General features: G+C 41.4%; 1 protein-coding gene across 1 annotated transcript; it reads left to right on the top strand.

The window, feature by feature from the left end:
- Positions 1-18,231: 18,231 nt before the first annotated feature.
- LOC124360961 lies at positions 18,232-20,749 on the top strand. The gene is made up of 2 exons (XM_046814996.1): positions 18,232-20,120; positions 20,330-20,749. The coding sequence occupies exons 1-2, from the start codon at positions 20,046-20,048 to the stop codon at positions 20,747-20,749; spliced, it is 495 nt and encodes a 164-aa protein (XP_046670952.1). The 5' UTR covers positions 18,232-20,045.
- Positions 20,750-22,710: the final 1,961 nt, after the last annotated feature.

Here is a 22,710-nt window from a genome sequence, read left to right as displayed (position 1 = left end):
GTTAATCCATTGTTGGTCTTCATTAGATGATTATCTCGGGCCCGCTCCACCCACTCATCGCCTAACCTATCACGAGAGTTCCATAACGGCGGTCGGATACCGTTGTGATTGTTTATTTGTAGCTAATCCATTGTTGGTCTTCATTAGATGATTATCTCGGGCCCGCTCCACCCACTCATCGCCTAACCTATCACGAGAGTTCCATAACGGCGGTCGGATACCGTTGTGATTGTTAAGTTGTAGTTAATCCATTGTTGGTCTTCATTAGATGATTATCTCGGGCCCGCTCCACCCACTCATCGCCTAACCTATCACGAGAGTTCCATAACGGCGGTCGGATACCGTTGTGATTGTTTATTTGTAGCTAATCCATTGTTGGTCTTCATTAGATGATTATCTCGGGCCCTCTCCACCCACTCATCGCCTAACCTATCATGAGAGTTCCATAACGGCGGTCGGATACCGTTGTGATTGTTTAGTTGTAGTTAATCCATTGTTGGTCTTCATTAGATGATTATCTCGGGCCCGCTACACCCACTCATCGCCTAATCTATCACGAGTGTTCCATAACGGCGGTCGGATACCGTTGTGATTGTTTAGTTGTAGTTAATCCATTGTTGGTCTTCATTAGATGATTATCTCGGGCCCGCTCCACCCACTCATCGCCTAACCTATCATGAGAGTTCCATAACGGCGGTCAGATACCGTTGTGATTATTTAGTTGTAGTTAATTCATTGTTGATCTTCATTAGATGATTATCTCGGGTCCGCTCCACCCACTCATCGCCTAACCTATCACGAGAGTTCCATAACGGCGGTCGGATACCGTTGTGATTATTTAGTTGTAGTTAATTCATTGTTGATCTTCATTAGATGATTATCTCGGGTCCGCTCCACCCACTCATCGCCTAACCCATCACGAGAGTTCCATAACGGCGGTCGGATACCGTTGTGATTGTTTATTTGTAGCTAATCCATTGTTGGTCTTCATAAGATGATTATCTCGGGCCCGCTCCACCCACTCATCGCCTAACCTATCACGAGAGTTCCATAACGGCGGTCGGATACCGTTGTGATTGTTTAGTTGTAGTTAATCCATTGTTGGTCTTCATTAGATGATTATCTCGGGCCCGCTCCACCCACTCATCGCCTAACCTATCACGAGAGTTCCATAACGGCGGTCGGATACCGTTGTGATTGTTAAGTTGTAGTTAATCCATTGTTGGTCTTCATTAGATGATTATCTCGGGCCCGCTCCACCCACTCATCGCCTAACCTATCACGAGAGTTCCATAACGGCGGTCGGATACCGTTGTGATTGTTTAGTTGTGGTTAATCCATTGTTGGTCTTCATTAGATGATTATCTCGGGCCCGCTCCACCCACTCATCGCCTAACCTATCACGAGAGTTCCATAACGGCGGTCGGATACCGTTGTGATTGTTAAGTTGTAGTTAATCCATTGTTGGTCTTCATTAGATGATTATCTCGGGCCCGCTCCACCCACTCATCGCCTAACCTATCACGAGAGTTCCATAACGGCGGTCGGATACCGTTGTGATTGTTTATTTGTAGCTAATCCATTGTTGGTCTTCATTAGATGATTATCTCGGGCCCGCTCCACCCACTCATCGCCTAACTTATCACGAGAGTTCCATAACGGCGGTCGGATACCGTTGTGATTGTTAAGTTGTAGTTAATCTATTGTTGGTCTTCATTAGATGGTTATCTCGGGCCCGCTCCACCCACTCATCGCCTAACCTATCGCGAGAGTTCCATAACGGCGGTCGGATACCGTTGTGATTGTTTATTTGTAGCTAATCCATTGTTGGTCTTCATTAGATGATTATCTCGGGCCCGCTCCACCCACTCATCGCCTAACCTATCATGAGAGTTCCATAACGGCGGTCGGATACCGTTGTGATTGTTTAGTTGTAGTTAATCCATTGTTGGTCTTCATTAGATGATTATCTCGGGCCCGCTACACCCACTCATCGCCTAATCTATCACGAGTGTTCCATAACGGCGGTCGGATACCGTTGTGATTGTTTAGTTGTAGTTAATCCACTGTTGGTCTTCATTATATGATTATCTCGGGCCCGCTCCACCCACTCATCGCCTAACCTATCACGAGAGTTCCATAACGGCGGTCGGATACCGTTGTGATTGTTTTTGTAGCTAATCCATTGTTGGTCTTCATTAGATGATTATCTCGGGCCCGCTCCACCCACTCATCGCCTAACCTATCACGAGAGTTCCATAACGGCGGTCGGATACCGTTGTGATTGTTTATTTGTAGCTAATCTATTGTTGGTCTTCATTAGATGATTATCTCGGGCCCGCTCCACCCACTCATCGCCTAACCTATCACGAGAGTTCCATAACGGCGGTCGGATACCGTTGTGATTGTTTAGTTGCAGCATTCCACAGTTCCTCAGTATTGAGATTGGTGCGTTCGTCTGAGCATCTCAACAAATTTGTGACGATCATTTGGGCATATGTATTAGACACGAACTTAGGAACTACGTAAACGCTTCGAAAAGATAAGATGTTCATTTTAATTCTGACCATAGACAATCATTGAGATGTCAGTATTGATAATGACTGATCGAGTTTCAGTGTAAGTACCGCACATGTAACAACTGTAATAAAGAATAGGGAAGATCATGAGATTGTAATTATGTAATATATTTAGAGTAATACTGACATTATAATGTATGACTAAGATAAATCTGATCATTTGTAGAGTACTTGGTGTGATCAATAGTGTTTGACAGGGAGACAATCAGTCTCAATACTGACAATCGGATTGATCCTAGAAAGATTCGTTCCATGGATGATGTTAATGATCAGATTGACGTACTAATTAACAAAATGAAATGAGTTTATTTTCAAATGGATCTAAACTATAGTTAGTATCCTGCAATATATATTAAAAAAGGATAATTATGCTAGAGTCTTGGTCTCTTGAAGGTGATACATCCAGCGGTCCATTTGATCCACTCCGGTCGATTCTGCCTGATAACATAATTTAGAGAATGTAAACATAAAGCAGATTAAACTTTTATCGGTACTTTGGTATTATCCAGAGGTCACTATTTGTTATAGAGTGTTTCTCACTAGGACCCAAAGTAGCTACTACATTATTATAAACAAAAGACTTTATTTGACTTACTGTGAAAATTACACGTCGTTATGACGATCGGCTCTTGTTTTCTGCCTCCTAAAAGGAAGCGATGTCGGCGACAAGGAGTCCACTCTGTCCCTATCTACTACTTGTTATTACGAGCTATAAGTATGTTTAGGTTATCGTAAATATTTTACTAGTAGTAACAAAGTTAAAGATAACCTTGGCTCGCCTGACGTTAATATTTTATAATTGTAATACGTGTGTATGTATTTACCTACTTATATATCGTTATAACAAATAGTAGACAAAGACAGAGTGGACTTCTCGCCGACATCGCTTCTATTTGGGAGGCAGAAAACAAGAAACGATCGTCATAGCGACGTGTAATTTTCACAGTAAGTCAAATAAAGTCTTTTGTTTCTAATAATTTAGTGCTTTAGGTCCTAGTGAGAAACACTCTCAACAATTTTACCTTTTTCTCTTTTCTCGTAAATACTAATAGACATAATATTGGAATACAGTTTTTTAAATTTCGATATTTTTAAAACTCAAATACACAAAAGATAAATTAACGAGTATATGTCAGAATGGCCCCAAATAACGTCCTATAATATTGTTTTAGATGCGGATAAATAGACATCATGTACAGATATCAGTTCTACATTGGTAGCTTGGCGTGGTCCAGCATATTTTGTGGAAACGCACTAGATTTCAGTTTATACTGCAGATTATGAGCAAACTGACTTTTAAATTAATTTTTTTATAATGCGTAACGCCCAAGAATCCAGCTCCTACTTACCATGAGCTGTGGACCCGTAGATTTGAATGTTATACTCAGCACTTCGAATAAAAAAGGTTAAATAAATTAAGATTTTATTGCGTTCAATTTTAAACTGTTCGTGTCAATATACTTTTCTTTCATAAATATTCCGTTTTCAAAAAAAGTTACTAACGTCTGGTTAAGAGATGTTTTTGCTATCCTAAACAAGAACTACATTTTTATCACTAATATTCCTGGAGCGTATAAAAGGAAAAGTGCAAGGCCTCCTGCACTAATTGCGTAGTAATGGGGTAAAGATAAAAGTTTTCCCAATATGTTATAAGAACGGCAGTGCGATCGCTAGTCTCAGCTCTGGATAGTTAATTGTCGTGTAATAACACGTCAGCAGAGCTCATCAATTTCCGGTGCAGGATGAACACTTGCTACCTGCAGTGATGACCTGTTTGCTACAGGATATTGGACAGTAAGGAATAGTAGGATTAGTCTTTTAATAGCTATTTCATTAAAGTCTTATTGGGTAAACGTGAATTTGGTTCTTAAAGGTCAAGGATGTTTCCTGCTATTTTATTGTTGCCCTATTACTGTGTGTTTAAAGTGTATAAAATACGCTCAATTTAAGTGATCGACAAGTTTTATTACAGTTCAGACATTGTAAGAATCTTTGAAGAATTCAGGGCTATTGAAAGTTAAAGAAGTTTCTCCAGATGTGTTACGTAAGTGATTACCTAGAGACTGCGTATATTGTCGTAGATTGGTTCGTGTTTGAAGGTTAGCGAGTTACGCAGTTTGCGGATGTAGGTGCGCATTCCACTTTTTGTCGCAAATTGTGGGTTTCATATCTACGCAGATTGGCATCGATAAAAATGTAAATTTCTCAATACACTTGTTACGTAATATGCATCTCATACATGATTATACACCGGCAGTGTATGCCGGGCGGGATGTGATAATGATGGAAGGGAAGGGTCGATTTCCCACTTAGTGAAACATTTGCTCAAAGAACGTCTAACCCCGAAATGGAATGCAGTAAACTGAAGAGGTTCCTATTTTATTTTATTTATATGCTATAAAACAGGATTTACCCTAATAATATTACAGCATTTCACAAAATTCCATAACATACACCAGTGGCTTCAGTTATAGCTAAAGTCCATAGGACACTGCCTTTACTTCTGGCGGACAAACAATAATAAAGACAACGAAAATATATAAATAAACAATATAATAGTAATGAGTGTAATATAATAAATATAATATAATAACAATGTAATAAATGCAATACAATAACAATGCAATAAATATAATGTGGTAGTAATAAATAAAATAATATCATATAATAGTAATAAATAAATAAACACTAACTCGCATAGAGAATAAAACAAGCCAGGGAGCAACCTATGGAGAATGTTGTCCACCTGACCCTGGACCAGACCCCAGAGATACACTTGGGTCAGGACCTGTCTCCTCCGGCTCAGACTCTTCAGCTCAAACGTTTGTTCCTGCTGAGACACTCGATAACTGAGGACTCCCAAACAGTTCGCGTCGTCCACCTGACCCCGGACTAGGCCCCAGAGATACACTTGCGTCAGGACCTGTCTCCTCCGGCTCAGACTCTCCAACTCAAACGTTTGTTCCTGCTGAGACACTCGATAACTGAGGACTCCCAAACAGTTCGCGTCGTCCACCTGACCCCGGACCAGGCCCCAGAGATACACTTGCGTCAGGACTTGTCTCCTCCGGCTCAGACTCTCCAGCTCAAACGTTTGTTCCTGCTGAGACACTCGATAACTGAGGACTCCCAAACAGTTCACGTCGTCCACCTGACCCCGGACCAGGCCCCAGAGATACACTTGCGTCAGGACATGTCTCCTCCGGCTCAGACTCTCTAGCTCCAACGTTTGTTCCTGCTGAGACACTCGATAACTGAGGACTCACAAACAGTTCGCGTCGTCCACCTGACCCTGGACCAGACCCCAGAGATACACTTGCGTCAGGACCTGTCTCCTCCGGCTCAGACTCTCCAGCTCAAACAGTTCCAACAACTCATTGTATGGCACTAAATATGTGTATATATATATATATATATATATATATATATATATATATATATATATATATATATATATTAAAGCATTTATAATATACATATCTCAAAAATATTTTTTGAACTTGTTCAATCATTTCTTCATGCATTAAATGCATCGGGGTCCACACAATGACCGTGTTCTCAAGTCTTGATCTGACCAAAGATGTGTACAATGTAGACCTGATATTTTTTAAAATTAACCTCCTGTCTCATTATAAACCCCAACTTACGACTAGCTGAATTGACAAAATTTTCTATTTGATTGCCAAATAATAAATCACTACTAAATACAACACAGGATATGGAGCTTCCTTATTATGGCAAAAGCAGTTTTCGACTGAGGGGTCTAAAAGGTTAAAAAGCAGACGTAGTGATGTGATGGTAGACATGCTTCCTCAGTATCCCAATTGTACCTTCTCACTTGCCTGGGTGGGCTCTGCAGCCATTGAAATGTCGTATTTAGTTTATGTTCAGGTAGGAACCAGATGCCCTCCAACATGATTACTCACATGATGTGAAGTGCCGAGTCGGTTGTCGTGCCACGATAACGTAACTCGTGGATGTCACATCAAACGTGCTGTGTGCTGCACGACACCTGTCAATTTCCCAATGTGACCTTTACACTGTGTGGCACAAGAGCATCGCCGTGATCTGGTGTGTGAAAGAGGTGGAAGACAGGATCATTGACAAACATCGTCTTGAAATACCGATCAGTTGGCATTTTTGTGGTGGGGGCTAGCACAAGACACGCAACATAAGGAAAGACCTGACTGTACTGTAAGTGATACTCATGAGATAAATCGTTTGCATGCTGAGGAAGTGGTTAGGTATATAAATAAATTACCAATTTTAGGAATACACTTTCGAGGCCAACAACTTCTTGGTCTTATTGTCGTGCACAATCATGTGGATTGGGATCTGGTTGTATTCTTTATGAGTTTGGGCATATTATCTTGGCTATTTAGGGGTATCTCGATCGGGGTTATCCGAGATACCCGCAACTAGTATGAAAATGTGAGACCAGATAGATATCTAGAGGAGTTTCAAGACTGTGACTAACCATGGTACTTTACCACCAGAGTTTGGGCTTTTCAAGACTAGGTAAGTTGTGCAATTCGTGTCCTTTGGGAATATTAGTAAAAATCATAAAACAATATATATAATACTTCTCTAGATACAAGGTTTTCAAATAATTAAGATTCAGGATTAGAAAAAATACATTATAATACGAAATAAACAATGTTTGTACCGCTTCAAAACCGAAAGGAATTCAGATACTTGTAGGTTGTCATTTTAAAATTAATTTCTTCCAAGACTACAACCTACAATAAGAGAGCAAATTGATTAAAAAAACTTACAATTATTCTTCGTCCAAAATCACAAGGCTATGTCTTGAAATTAAGCTCTAGGAAAGTGCAGTTATGGAATCCAGCGGACAGGGACGGCCCCTGAGGTTTAGAACAGTGAAGCTATGCGGAGGTTGGCGGTGGCGGTGGTCGAGTAGCCTCTCTAAGCAGTAATTATTAGTCACTTCCTGACAGTTAGCTGGACTGCATTGAGCAACGGTTCTCTGAGCACAGCAGTTTCCACTGTTCACGCTGCACCGTAGTTACGGTGTACGGAATCCTACGAGGGATTTATCGTCTTTCCGGTAAAATCCAATTTCGGAGCCTGGAACCGTGTTGGTGGACGCCTAACTCCGTTCTTTGGAGAGATTCCACTAGGAAGGATGGGTGTTCGTCCACATCTGCGTCGTTAACAAGTGTTTTCCGAAATCGTAGAGATTCGTCCGGTTCACCGGAGAGATAAATGATCTTGGAGCGAGCGCCTGGAGCTCGGTTGTCCTTGGGCAATAATCGTCTCGCCCCTCCTCTCCGCGGTGCTGCGCTATTGATCCTGTCTGCAGCCCACTTCTGCCAACCGGACCGCGCGAAAAGTTCCCTCCACCCCCCATGCACTCTGCACGCTAACATTAATTGTTAACTACCCTGTCCCGGTGTCTGCAATTCGACTGATATCCTTTTACAAATATTCCAATTTCTTTGTGTTGGTCGTCAAAAGAGCTAATCTGGGTTCCTGGAGCACTTATTGTCACTGACATATTACTACAGCTCATGTATTGTGCAATAGTTTCTATGCTGTACAATTACATTACGCACAAACGTTTGTTTAGTTTTAAAAGAATACCAGTCTGAGTAGAAATACTAGGTAATTGTTTTAGATTCCCCCTCTCCCCAACAATGCATTTCTATGAAGATGCAGTGTCTTCAACACTTATAGACTATACCATTAGCGGTGATTTTGCGTGGCTTCATTTTACGGCTGGAATCTGTGAACAGAGAGAGATCTGATGGTAAAGTTTCAAATCGTGGCTTCATTTTACGGCTGGAATCTGTGAACAGAGAGAGATCTGATGGTAAAGTTTCAAATTGTGGCTTCATTTTACGGCTGGAATCTGTGAACAGAGAGAGATCTGATGGTAAAAGTTTCAAATCGTGGCTTCATTTTACAGCTGGAATCTGTGAACAGAGAGAGATCTGATGGTAAAGTTTCAAATCGTGGCTTCATTTTACAGCTGGAATCTGTGAACAGAGAGAGATCTGATGGTAAAGTTTCAAATCGTGGCTTCATTTTACGGCTGGAATCTGTGAACAGAGAGAGATCTGATGGTAAAGTTTCAAATCGTGGCTTCATTTTACGGCTGGAATCTGTGAACAGAGAGAGATCTGATGGTAAAGTTTCAAATCATCAGAATAACTCTAGGTAACACATTCAACACACATTTCTCCTGAAATATGTTCATTATTCTGTATTTAAATTTTTTAATAAATTATCGCCGGGAGATCAAATTGCTTGCAGGCGCTCTCACAGTAGCCTAGCCCATTAGGGCAAGTAATGTATCGAACCTGACTACAAACCACGTCTTCAGAACACGCACGCACGCACGCACGCACACACGCACACACACACACACACACACACACACACACACACACACACACACACACACACACACACACACACACACACACACACACACACACACACACACACACACACACACACACACACACACACACACACACACACACACACACACACACACACACACACACACACACACACACACACACACACACACACACACACACACACACACACACACACACACACACACACACACACACACACACACACACACACGCACGCACGCACGCACGCACGCACGCACGCACGCACGCACGCACGCTCGTTCGCTCGCACGCACGCACGCGCACAATATTACATCTGTGTGCGAGCATTTGTCTTTTTAATCGAGTATTTTCAAATTCGGACAAACTTCATTCTGTATTTTGTTTAAGGTCAGCAATATATCTGTCAAAATTAGACAAGAGAAGGTAATATTTTAATGTTTTTGTTTGTAATGTTTGGAATATTAATGACTGGAATAAATTTTCCCTTTGTAAATTAAAAGTATACATTTTCGAATGCATTAACCCCCTTTATAGCTTACATAATTCTAAGAAAAGGTCAATTGGAAATTTAAAGTGATAAATGAATATTGTGCTTCCAAGCTGGCTTTTGGGTACCGGAATCACGCAGTGAACGTATTGCCTCGAGAGATAGAATTTATTGAGAGGAACAAAGTTTTGTAAGAAAAAAAAACAAACGTTTTTTTTGGTTGAGAGGTGTTATTATTCAGTAGATGGTTTATATTTGTGGGGTGTACTGACCACATTGACTTTTTTTTAAGTGCGTTATGCTTATACGAGTAATTCTTGTTATAAGGCATGCGCACTGCGCACCTTTTCAATGTTCAAGTGAGCTATGTAGTGACAAATTGGTACTTTGGTATTATCCGGATGCCACTCTGGCTCCATCTACTATTTGTTATTGAACTACACACTTCCGTATTATAAGTAGACGCAGTTAAAGTTAACATACACGAGCGCTCACGTGATCTGACCTTGAATTCAGGTACTACCTCGAGGGATGTTGTCCGGAAGTGTGGGGTGGCGATATAAGTTCTGAAGGTATGACATCGGAAAAGTCGGACGATCTGGGATGTGATCTGAGGAAATTATCGATCGGAAATGTCCTGCGACCTTCGGTGCCCCGCACTTTCGCGAAAAGAAAGGAAAACATCTTTCAAGATGGTATATGCCCAGAGTACTAAATTGAAGTTCAGATACCGTTATCGATCGTTAACACTTTACATTTATAATACATACGTATGTATTTACGTAGGCTAATAACAATTAGTAGATAGGGGCAGAGTGACTATTGACGAAATAAAAAGCATTCTATTCTATTCCAACAGAAGCATTTTTAGATTTCGAGCAGTCCAACAGAATTCAGTGGGAGCGTATGCTGTTGTGTTGGAGAACCCGTTCGATCACCTCTACGCTCCTGCACTGTGGTCCAATTATTTTATTGTGTCTGAATGCAGAGGCAGGTGAAATGTCGTACAATTTCCCAGAGACGTCGTGCCCACTGGGTGAGCAGTATCGTTCATTTTAGGGTCGATTGGGTTCAGTAATTGGGTCTGATAGTCCCGCGCAGGCGAGGATAATTCTCAACATTACTGTTTTCTAATAACCGCCTCTCCGGATTTATTATGCTTTGGCCCAGAAGCCTGTGGACTGTGGACGCTCTCCTTCACTTCGTTAAGTAGAGAATGATTTAATTACATTCTCTAGTCATTACATTACATTAATTACAAACATGGCAAATCAAAATATTGAAGTAAGACTGGATACTGGCATAATGTTAAATTTGTAGTTTAGATTAACGTTAAAATATGAACTTTCATCTCATTGTATGTGCAGTCTAACTATATGGAATGAGTTTTATAAACGTGTCCCATTATTTTTATGCATTTGTCGTAGAAATAACTTTTAGAGTACAAGAAGAGAGACATACTCTGCCATAGGACAAGAATTACAATTCTCTGCTAAATCAAAAAATAACAGTAACACCACCGTTGTTTTCTTAGTTTTTTTTTCTCTACCAACACTATGCATAATTAATAATGATATAAAATGTACCGAAATATATATTTACAACAAACTAACTTATTTTGTATGCTCAACATGTGTGCAAGTGTAAACGCCTAGATGTCAGTCAAAATGTATTGGGACTTTAAAACTCGTATTTAGACAAGAATATCACACAAGTTCTTGTGTATGCATGTGCACTGGTGTATACGTACCTCTAGGGCAATCGGCACATTAAACTTTATACCTGCTTTAAAATGATTGTAACACAGTTTCATGTCTAAAAAGAAGATTTTAAATAGTAATTATTTATTTTCTCTGAGAGTATGTTGTATTGTATGTTATTGTAAACTTGACTACAAACACAATTAGTTGTACTATAAAATTATGGTCTTGCTTACTAATAAGGCCAATGAATGCATGATTTGTATTTCAGAGCTTGCTTTTGAAGCCATAAGCTGTAGCTAGCTATATGTTTAATAATGGGAATTGCTCTTAATAATTTTCTTTCATTAACGGCAAATTTAATGGGTTATGCACTTGCAGGGGCTCATTTCTCGTGAATATTGTGGTAGGAGCTGGATTGGTTCAATAGCTGGTGGTTGTGGTTTTCCTATTAATTATTTGTTTCATTATTGAACCGTTACTTATTGTGAATACATATAGATAAATAGTTCAGTTAAAAATAAGTAGGCCTACTATAACCGCTGGATAGGAAAGATCCCTTACAGTATCCGACAACGGTTCAATATAATGTTATTTTGCCATACTTCTGAATTCGTAAATATTTTGTTTGTAATTAAGTAATAGTCTATTATAAGTGCCAATAATATATATCCGCTTATACAGATACGAAAACAAGAAGTAGCAACCCTGCTTGTTGTATCAGTACAGTATTGTTGTATGTAACTTTAATACTGAACACCCATAAATAATGTTATTTTGCCATACTTCTGAATTCGTAAATATTTCGTTTGTAATTAAGTAATAGTCTATTATAAGTGCCAATAATATATATCCGCTTATACAGATACGAAAACAAGAAGTAGCAACCCTGCTTGTTGTATCAGTACAGTATTGTTGTATGTAACTTTAATACTGAACACCCATAAATAATGTTATTTTGCCATACTTCTGAATTCGTAAATATTTCGTTTGTAATTAAGTAATAGTCTATTATAAGTGCCAATAATATATATCCGCTTATACAGATACGAAAACAAGAAGTAGCAACCCTGCTTGTTGTATCAGTACAGTATTGTTGTATGTAACTTTAATACTGAACACCCATAAATAATGTTATTTTGCCATACTTCTGAATTCGTAAATACTTTGTTTGTAATTAAGTAATAGTCTATTATAAGTGCCAATAATATATATCCGCTTATACAGATACGAAAACAAGAAGTAGCAACCCTGCTTGTTGTATCAGTACAGTATTGTTGTATGTAACTTTAATACTGAACACCCATAAATAATGTTATTTTGCCATACTTCTGAATTCGTAAATATTTCGTTTGTAATTAAGTAATAGTCTATTATAAGTGCCAATAATATATATCCGCTTATACAGATACGAAAACAAGAAGTAGCAACCCTGCTTGTTGTATCAGTACAGTATTGTTGTATGTAACTTTAATACTGAACACCCATAAATAATGTTATTTTGCCATACTTCTGAATTCGTAAATATTTCGTTTGTAATTAAGTAATAGTCTATTATAAGTGCCAATAATATATATCCGCTTATACAGATACGAAAACAAGAAGTAGCAACCCTGCTTGTTGTATCAGTACAGTATTGTTGTATGTAACTTTAATACTGAACACCCATAAATAATGTTATTTTGCCATACTTCTGAATTCGTAAATATTTCGTTTGTAATTAAGTAATAGTCTATTATAAGTGCCAATAATATATATCCGCTTATACAGATACGAAAACAAGAAGTAGCAACCCTGCTTGTTGTATCAGTACAGTATTGTTGTATGTAACTTTAATACTGAACACCCATACATAATGTTATTTTGCCATACTTCTGAATTCGTAAATATTTCGTTTGTAATTAAGTAATAGTCTATTATAAGTGCCAATAATATATATCCGCTTATACAGATACGAAAACAAGAAGTAGCAACCCTGCTTGTTGTATCAGTACAGTATTGTTGTATGTAACTTTAATACTGAACACCCATAAATAATGTTATTTTGCCATACTTCTGAATTCGTAAATACTTTGTTTGTAATTAAGTAATAGTCTATTATAAGTGCCAATAATATATATCCGCTTATACAGATACGAAAACAAGAAGTAGCAACCCTGCTTGTTGTATCAGTACAGTATTGTTGTATGTAACTTTAATACTGAACACCCATAAAGTTATTAGTGATAGGATACCGTTATCAGATGATAGTATCGGCTCTTACAGCGGTCATTTCGTGCGGAAAGTGTTGTGTAATCACGAGAAAGGGAGGAGGATTAAACAATTCCTTGAGCAACTTGACTTGAAGCCCAACAAGTGACGTCACGCCGGGTCTTCCTTTGAAGACACAAGATTTTTAACAGTAGCGTATGATGTAATTCAACCTTGTTCGGTTTTGCGAGGTCAAGATCGAACCGTAACCGCCGAAAAGGAGATAAGTATTCAGTGTTTATTTGGATCCGGTTTCGATTTAAGATGGAGAGATAAGGCCGGAGTTGAAAGATACTCTGTTCTTCCTTTATTATAAGTTATCTACTGTTTATTATTTGTCGTGTATACATCGACCTAATTCACCTTAAATATAACGTGTATATATATTGATAAAGATGCCATAAAATTTGCCTTTCAGGTGAAATAGTTAGTTAATTTAACGTTTTTATTTGGAGAGACATTTTTGTTCTTCATTTCCAAAAAAAAAAATGTTTTACTGTAAACATTAAATGGTACCATAGTTAAAATGGTGTCTAATTTTATGTACCGAAGAAAGATCTTTGTAATCTTGCACGAGATTTTCAACATTAAACTTAAAACAAAATTTAAACATTAAAAGCAGTTTTTGAGAGGAAAAAATATGAACTATGACAAAAAAGGAATTGAAAGGAAGGCAGACAGTGACATTATCTGTAGTCCCAACGTAATAACTTGCTCCCAGACGGAACTTAGTTCACATCCTGGTGCATATGGCCGGTTTGGGAACCCTGTAATAGAAACCATCTCATTGTGTCAGTGGTGTACTGTAGCTTTGGACTGCGGGAGGAGTCCAGTCATCAGGGGATGTGGGATCTTGCCGAGAGAAGTCGTAAAATCGACTGTACGTTTTGTCGTGTTAACATTCTGTTTTTATTACAGAAGTTCAACATGTAATTTGAAAATTATAATTTATTAGATAACACTCAAGTACAAATATGGAATAATCCACCTTCCCTTGGAACGGTGATGTTGAAATATGTTAGAAATAGAGAGCCTCAAAAACGTAGTGTTAAATAATTTTAAAATGAAATACTAATTTAATTACAGCGGTTTTGTTAATAGAATTGATTAAAAAATCACCCTTTCACAAAAAATTGCAATTACTGTTATTTTAGATTATAAATGTTTACAGTTTCATGATCATCACCAATCTTCCGGTTCGTATCGATTCAAAACATCTTTAGCTCAATTGAGGTCTACAAATATTTTGGCTTCGTTTTGGAGAGCTACTCTTTAGTTGTCGGATGTTAAACCGAGACTGTCAATAATATATATCCGCTTATACATATGAGTTGAGGAGGGAGAAGATGCTTCGTGTTTGGCTAGGATCAATCGATGGGTAATGCAGTCTTCGGTATGGTGGATCACGGAGCTGTATGGAATGCTGTTTGGTCCTGTTGGCCGGGAAAATTACATTATTGTCATTATTTGCTTTTTAATCCAAAACGGATTCAGCCGGTGCCTAGGAAACTATAGAATAATGAGGCAGATGTTATCGAGGGGCAAAACTTCCGATATTGAGCATATAAGTATTGTTGGATCGTAACAGATTACTGATACTATAAAGATACCAGATCCGCAGGGTGGCGTTATGTTAGTACCAGACCCATGATAATGCATGTATATGTTGCACTACTGAAGTTCGTATCGCTGCTCGACCCAATAGGAAGTTGTACAGTCGCCAAGACGTGCGAGCTCTGTATATGTTGCACTACTGAAGTTCGTATCGCTGCTCGACCCAATAGGAAGTTGTACAGTCGCCAAGACGTGCGAGCTCTGTATATGTTGCACTACTGAAGTTCGTATCGCTGCTCGACCCAATAGGAAGTTGTACAGTCGCCAAGACGTGCGAGCTCTGTATATGTTGCACTACTGAAGTTCGTATCGCTGCTCGACCCAATAGGAAGTTGTACAGTCGCCAAGACGTGCGAGCTCTGTATATGTTGCACTACTGAAGTTCGTATCGCTGCTCGACCCAATAGGAAGTTGTACAGTCGCCAAGACGTGCGAGCTCTGGTATATGTTGCACTACTGAATTTCGTATCGCTGCTCGAGTTACAGTCTGTGAGCTCTGTATATGTTGCACTTCTGAAGTTCGTATCGAATTGTACAGTCGCCAAGACGTGCTCTGTATATGTTGCACTACTGAGTATCGCTGCTAGACCCAATAGGAAGTTGTACCAGTCGCCAAGACGTGCGAGCTCTGTATATGTTGCACTACTGAAGTTTCGTATCGCTTGCTCGACCCAATAGGAAGTTGTACAGTCGCCAAGACGTGCAGCTCTTTATATGTTGCACTACTGAGTTCGTATCGCTGCTCGACCAATAGGAAGTTGTACAGTCGCCAAGACGTGCGAGCTCTGTATATGTTGCACTACTGAAGTTCGTATCGCTGCTCGACCCAATAGGAAGTTGTACAGTCGCCAAGACGTGCGAGCTCTGTATATGTTGCACTACTGAAGTTCGTATCGCTGCTCGACCCAATAGAAGTTGTACAGTCGCCAAGACGTGCGAGCTCTGTATATGTTGCACTACTGAAGTTCGTATCGCTGCTCGACCCAATAGGAAGTTGTACAGTCGCCAAGACGTGCGAGCTCTGTATATGTTGCACTACTGAAGTTCGTATCGCTGCTCGACCCAATAGGAAGTTGTACAGTCGCCAAGACGTGCGAGCTCTGTATAATGTTGCACTACTGAAGTTCGTATCGCTGCTCGACCCAATAGGAAGTTGTACAGTCGCCAAGACGTGCGAGCTCTGTATATGTTGCACTACTGAAGTTCGTATCGCTGCTCGACCCAATAGGAAGTCGTACAGTCGCCAAGACGTGCGAGCTCTGTATATGTTGCAACTACTGAAGTTCGTATCGCTGCTCGACCCAATAGGAAGTTGTACAGTCGCCAAGACGTGCGAGCTCTGTATATGTTGCACTACTGAAGTTCGTATCGCTGCTCGACCCAATAGGAAGTTGTACAGTCGCCAACACGTGCGAGCTCTGTATATGTTGCACTACTGAAGTTCGTATCGCTGCTCGACCCAATAGGAAGTTGTACAGTCGCCAAGACGTGCGAGCTCTGTATATGTTGCACTACTGAAGTTCGTATCGCTGCTCGACCCAATAGGAAGTTGTACAGTCGCCAACACGTGCGAGCTCTGTATATGTTGCACTACTGAAGTTCGTATCGCTGCTCGACCCAATAGGAAGTCGTACAGTCGCCAACACGTGCGAGCTCTGTATATGTTGCAACTACTGAAGTCGTATCGCTGCTCGACCCAATAGGAAGTTGTACAGTCGCCAAGACGTGCGAGCTCTGTATATGTTGCACTACTGAAGTTCGTATCGCTGCTCGACCCAATAGGAAGTCGTACAGTCGCCAACACGTGCGAGCTCTGTATATGTTGCACTACTGAAGTTCGTATCGCTGCTCGACCCAATAGGAAAGTCGTACAGTCGCCAACACGTGCGAGCTCTGTATATGTTGCACTACTGAAGTTCGTATCGCTGCTCGACCCAATAGGAAGTTGTACAGTCGCCAAGACGTGCGAGCTCTGTATATGTTGCACTACTGAAGTTCGTATCGCTGCTCGACCCAATAGGAAGTTGTACAGTCGCCAACACGTGCGAGCTCTGTGTATATGTTGCACTACTGAAGTTCGTATCGCTGCTCGACCCAAATAGGAAGTCGTACAGTCGCCAACACGTGCGAGCTCTGTATATGTTGCACTACTGAAGTTCGTATCGCTGCTCGACCCAATAGGAAGTTGTACAGTCGCCAAGACGTGCGAGCTCTGTATATGTTGCACTACTGAAGTTCGTATCGCTGCTCGACCCAATAGGAAGTTGTACAGTCGCCAAGACGTGCGAGCTCTGTATATGTTGCACTACTGAAGTTCGTATCGCTGCTCGACCCAATAGGAAGTTGTACAGTCGCCAAGACGTGCGAGCTCTGTATATGTTGCACTACTGAAGTTCGTATCGCTGCTCGACCCAATAGGAAGTTGTACAGTCGCCAAGACGTGCGAGCTCTGTATATGTTGCACTACTGAAGTTCGTATCGCTGCTCGACCCAATAGGAAGTTGTACAGTCGCCAAGACGTGCGAGCTCTGTATATGTTGCACTGCATGATATTCAAAGTCCGAAACTTAAATCATGAGGTCAATTAAACATCAGAATATATGCTTGCTGAATAAATTCCTGAGTAACGAGTCTTGGGCATTTTTAGACGAGTTCGAAAGTGTCGATGACATGTATCAGGCATACAGCAATGGCTTTAACTATTATTTGGACATTGCTTGTCCTTTCCAAAAAATCAAAATTAACCTCAAACAAAAACGAAACTCCTGGTTGACCAAAGGAATACTTGTATCTCGAGAACAGCTTACATTCTTTAATAAAATATTCACTCAAACTCAATATGAAAATTTCAAAAACTTTTTCAGAACATACCGGAGAATTTAAAGAAAGGTCTTACGGGCTGCCAAGGCCTATGATGTTAATAGAGCCCTGAATACCCGTGAAAACATTTCAAAAACAGCCTGGAAAATTATAAACGATTCGTCTCGAGATACAAGTTTGAAAAAACATACTAAATCGTTTGCTATAAAATTGGAGACAAAATTGTTCAAAATAAATCACAAGTTGCCAATGAATTTAATAAATACTTCTCTTCTGTCGGTTTGGTTAATTCGTCGCTCAGAGAACACCAACCTTGCGTAAATGTTAGAATTCCAGTTGCATCCGTGGCCTTGGCCCCTGTGTGTGTGGAGGAGGTGGCGCGTGTTGTGCAGAAGCTGAACCCAAAGAAATCATGTGATGCCAGTGAAGTATCGGTGTGGCTTATCAAACGTTACTTTAGGCATATTTTGAGACCACTAACAAAACTGATTAATCTCTCATTTGACACTGGAAATTTACTATCTCTTTTAAAAACCGCTAAAGTCATTCCAATTTTCAAAAAGGACGACCCCTGCTTAAAAAGCAACTACCGTCCTATTTCGATCCTTCCAGTGTTCAGCAAAATCTTTGAAAAGGTTTTCTATGAAAGAATCTTAAACTTTCTAGAAGACAACGAAATTCTGATCCCTGAACAATTTGGATTTATAAAAAACAAATCCACAATTGATGCAGTAAATAATCTTGTAGAAAATGTTGTCGATGGTTTGGAGAGACGAGAGTACGTGCTTAGCGTATTTCTCGACATTTCCAAAGCTTTTGACTGCGTACACCATGAGACACTGTTGTACCAGTTAGATAAATGTGGCGTCCGGGGCCTCCCGCACTTATGGCTCACTTCTTACCTCAAGGATCGAGACCAGTGCGTAGAAATTTCAAATGTTGTTTCTGAAAAAATCAAAATGGCTCATGGTGTCCCTCAGGGTTCAATCCTCGGGCCCCTTTTATTTCTGATATACGTCAGCAGATTGAATTCAGTAATCCACTATGGGAAACTGATTCAGTATGCTGACGACACGACTCTCTGCTTCAAAAATAAATCTCTCAAAGATTTGGAGATCACATCATTCACAGAATTAAATTCAGTTATACAGTTCTTTTCGGAAATAAACTTGAAAACCAACCAGTCGAGATCAAATGTTGTACAATTCTCTCTCCGACAGGCAGATGCAGAGCAGCCCGCTGTTTTTGTGGATGAGGACCTTTTAGAGGAAACTAATTCCATGACGTTTTTGGGAATGCTCCTTGATAGGGGACTGACCTGGAACGATCATGTAGATAACGTATGTGCTAAGGCTTCCTCAGGCATATTTGCATTGCGAAAACTAGCAATCCACTGTTCCCCAAGAGTCTTAAAGATGGCTTATTATGGTCTTATTCATGCACATTTAGCGTATGGAATAAGACTGTAGGGAGGTTGTTCAAAAAGCAAAATGGAGCGAGTTTTTAAACTCCAAAACAAGCCGTAAGAGTAATTGGAAAGTAAAAACTTTAGAGAGTCGTGCAAGGAATCTTTCAGGAAGTTGGGATTGCTGACTTTACCCTGCCTCTATATTTCTGAGGTGATCATGTACTGCTTCTCCAAGTACGATGTATGTCTTGGTTCGTGGCAGGGAAGTTCACCAATATGAAACCAGAGGTAGGGACAACTTCAGAACGCAGCAACAAAGACTGACGTTGTCTCAACACCTCCCGCAACAAGTTGGTGCAGACTAATCAACAGGCTCCCTGAAAGTGTGAACAATTCAAACAACACAAATCAATTTAAAACTCGTCTCAAGCGCCTTCTGGTGTCTAAAGCGTTTTACTCTGTTGAAGAATTCATGATGAGCCGCTGGGAAATTTAAAAATCAAAATTCAACAGCTGGATCTGATGTCGGAATGGATGTGTCTGTATGAATGTTTAAAATGTATGTCTGACTGATTGAAAACGTGTACATGGTTATTTTTACAAAATGTGTTAAAGTTGACGATTGCAATACAATGTCAGAAATTGTTTAAATGCAATAAAGATATTATTATTACTGTAATAGTGACGAGTAAACTATGATACTGGTCAATGCTCCTGTGACAGTAACTGGCACATCATCTCTTGCCCCCCAGCTCCACGTACCGTACTCAGGTAAACGCTCTGCGGTGCGCTAGTATGATACTGGCCAATGGTCCTGTGACAGTAGCTGGCACATCATCTCTTGCCCCCAGCTCCACGTACCGTACTCAGGTAAACGCTCTGCGGTGCGCTAGTATGATACTGGCCAATGGTCCTGTGACAGTAGCTGGCACATCATCTCTTGCCCCCAGCTCCACGTACCGTACTCAGGTAAACGCTCTGCGGTGCGCTTAGTAATGATATGGCACATGCTCCTGCGTAGCTGGCACATCATCTTCGCTCTGCGGTGCCAGCCCACCACGTACCGGCTCCACGTACAGGTAAACGCTCTGCGGTGCGCTAGTATGATACTGGCCAATGGTCCTGTGACAGTAGCTGGCACATCATCTCTTGCCCCCAGCTCCACGTACCGTACTCAGGTAAACGCTCTGCGGTGCGCTACTATGATACTGGCCAATGGTCCTGTGACAGTAGCTGGCACATCATCTCTTGCCCCCAGCTCCACGTACCGTACTCAGGTAAACGCTCTGCGGTGCGCTAGTATGATACTGGCCAATGGTCCTGTGACAGTAGCCGGCACATCATCTCTTGCCCCCAGCTCCACGTACCGTACTCAGGTAAACGCTCTGCGGTGCGCTAGTATGATACTGGCCAATGGTCCTTGTGACAGTAGCTGGCACATCATCTCTTGCCCCCAGCTCCACGTACCGTACTCAGGTAAACGCTCTGCGGTGCGCTAGTATGATACTGGCCAATGGTCCTGTGACAGTAGCTGGCACATCATCTCTTGCCCCCAGCTCCACGTACCGTACTCAGGTAAACGCTCTGCGGTGCGCTACTATGATACTGGCCAATGGTCCTGTGACAGTAGCTGGCACATCATCTCTTGCCCCCAGCTCCACGTACCGTACTCAGGTAAACGCTCTGCGGTGCGCTAGTATGATACTGGCCAATGGTCCTGTGACAGTAGCTGGCACATCATCTCTTGCCCCCAGCTCCACGTACCGTACTCAGGTAAACGCTCTGCGGTGCGCTAGTATGATACTGGCCAATGGTCCTGTGACAGTAGCTGGCACATCATCTCTTGCCCCCAGCTCCACGTACCGTACTCAGGTAAACGCTCTGCGGTGCGCTACTATGATACTGGCCAATGGTCCTGTGACAGTAGCTGGCACATCATCTCTTGCCCCCAGCTCCACGTACCGTACTCAGGTAAACGCTCTGCGGTGCGCTAGTATGATACTGGCCAATGGTCCTGTGACAGTAGCTGGCACATCATCTCTTGCCCCCAGCTCCACGTACCGTACTCAGGTAAACGCTCTGCGGTGCGCTACTATGATACTGGCCAATGGTCCTGTGACAGTAGCTGGCACATCATCTCTTGCCCCCAGCTCCACGTACCGTACTCAGGTAAACGCTCTGCGGTGCGCTAGTATGATACTGGCCAATGGTCCTGTGACAGTAGCTGGCACATCATCTCTTGCCCCCAGCTCCACGTACCGTACTCAGGTAAACGCTCTGCGGTGCGCTACTATGATACTGGCCAATGGTCCTGTGACAGTAGTTGGCACATCATCTCTTGCCCCCAGCTCCACGTACCGTACTCAGGTAAACGCTCTGCGGTGCGCTACTATGATACTGGCCAATGGTCCTGTGACAGTAACTGGCACATCATCTCTTGCCCCCAGCTCCACGTACCGTACTCAGGTAAACGCTCTGCGGTGCGCTAGTATGATACTGGCCAATGGTCCTGTGACAGTAGCTGGCACATCATCTCTTGCCCCCAGCTCCACGTACCGTACTCAGGTAAACGCTCTGCGGTGCGCTAGTATGATACTGGCCAATGGTCCTGTGACAGTAGCTGGCACATCATCTCTTGCTCCCAGCTCCACGTACCGTACTCAGGTAAACGCTCTGCGGTGCGCTACTATGATACTGGCCAACGGTCCTGTGACAGTAGCTGGCACATCATCTCTTGCTCCCAGCTCCACGTACCGTACTCAGGTAAACGCTCTGCGGTGCGCTACGGCAAGACGGATTACATCCTGCGGTCGGATAGAAACCGCAACGGTTTCGGGCCCGCGACTCGGCCTGGCGGTGAGAGCACGCGTGTGAAAGTGAGCTTCACACCTCCGCACACTGACACGCGTGCCACACTAGACTAATATCTCTTGATGTCAATCTCATACCGGTACGGTGTAAATGAGTTTGTGATGTTTTTCTAAGATTTTATCGAAGTTTTTATAATAGATTTCATTCAGTGTTCAAGATCATGTTTCCGTCGTACACGTATAATCATTCACATGTAGACGCTATGGAATATTTAATTTCTTGTTTGAGTTCGTTGTTTCGCTCTTTTATAGAGGCTACAGAAGACTTACTTTCTTCTTCCTCCCGCTTGTTTTTACATTCAGAAGAATGCATAATGGAACTTTCATATTGACCGCAATTTCACAACCGGTTTCGCTTCAATGAGATCCGTCCACTTGTCGATATATAAGCTCAATGGTGCTTCTGAATAAGGAGGCGGATTTTGCATATAACAAAAAAGTTGGGCTGGCTATGCATTTTCAGATCTTATGTGTGATTCTAAGCTAAAAATGAAGAATAACTTTTTTTCCAATTTCCACTTTGTTTAGTCGCAAGTCGCCATTTTGTATTTTTATTAACAAATTATTATCTCCAAAAATAGTAAAGGTAA

The sequence above is a fragment of the Homalodisca vitripennis genome, chromosome 4 (genome assembly GCF_021130785.1).
Source record: "Homalodisca vitripennis isolate AUS2020 chromosome 4, UT_GWSS_2.1, whole genome shotgun sequence".
Classification (NCBI taxonomy): domain Eukaryota; kingdom Metazoa; phylum Arthropoda; class Insecta; order Hemiptera; family Cicadellidae; genus Homalodisca; species Homalodisca vitripennis.
The sequence above is the reverse complement of the archived record's forward strand: the minus strand, read 5'-3'. Positions and strand labels throughout refer to the sequence as shown.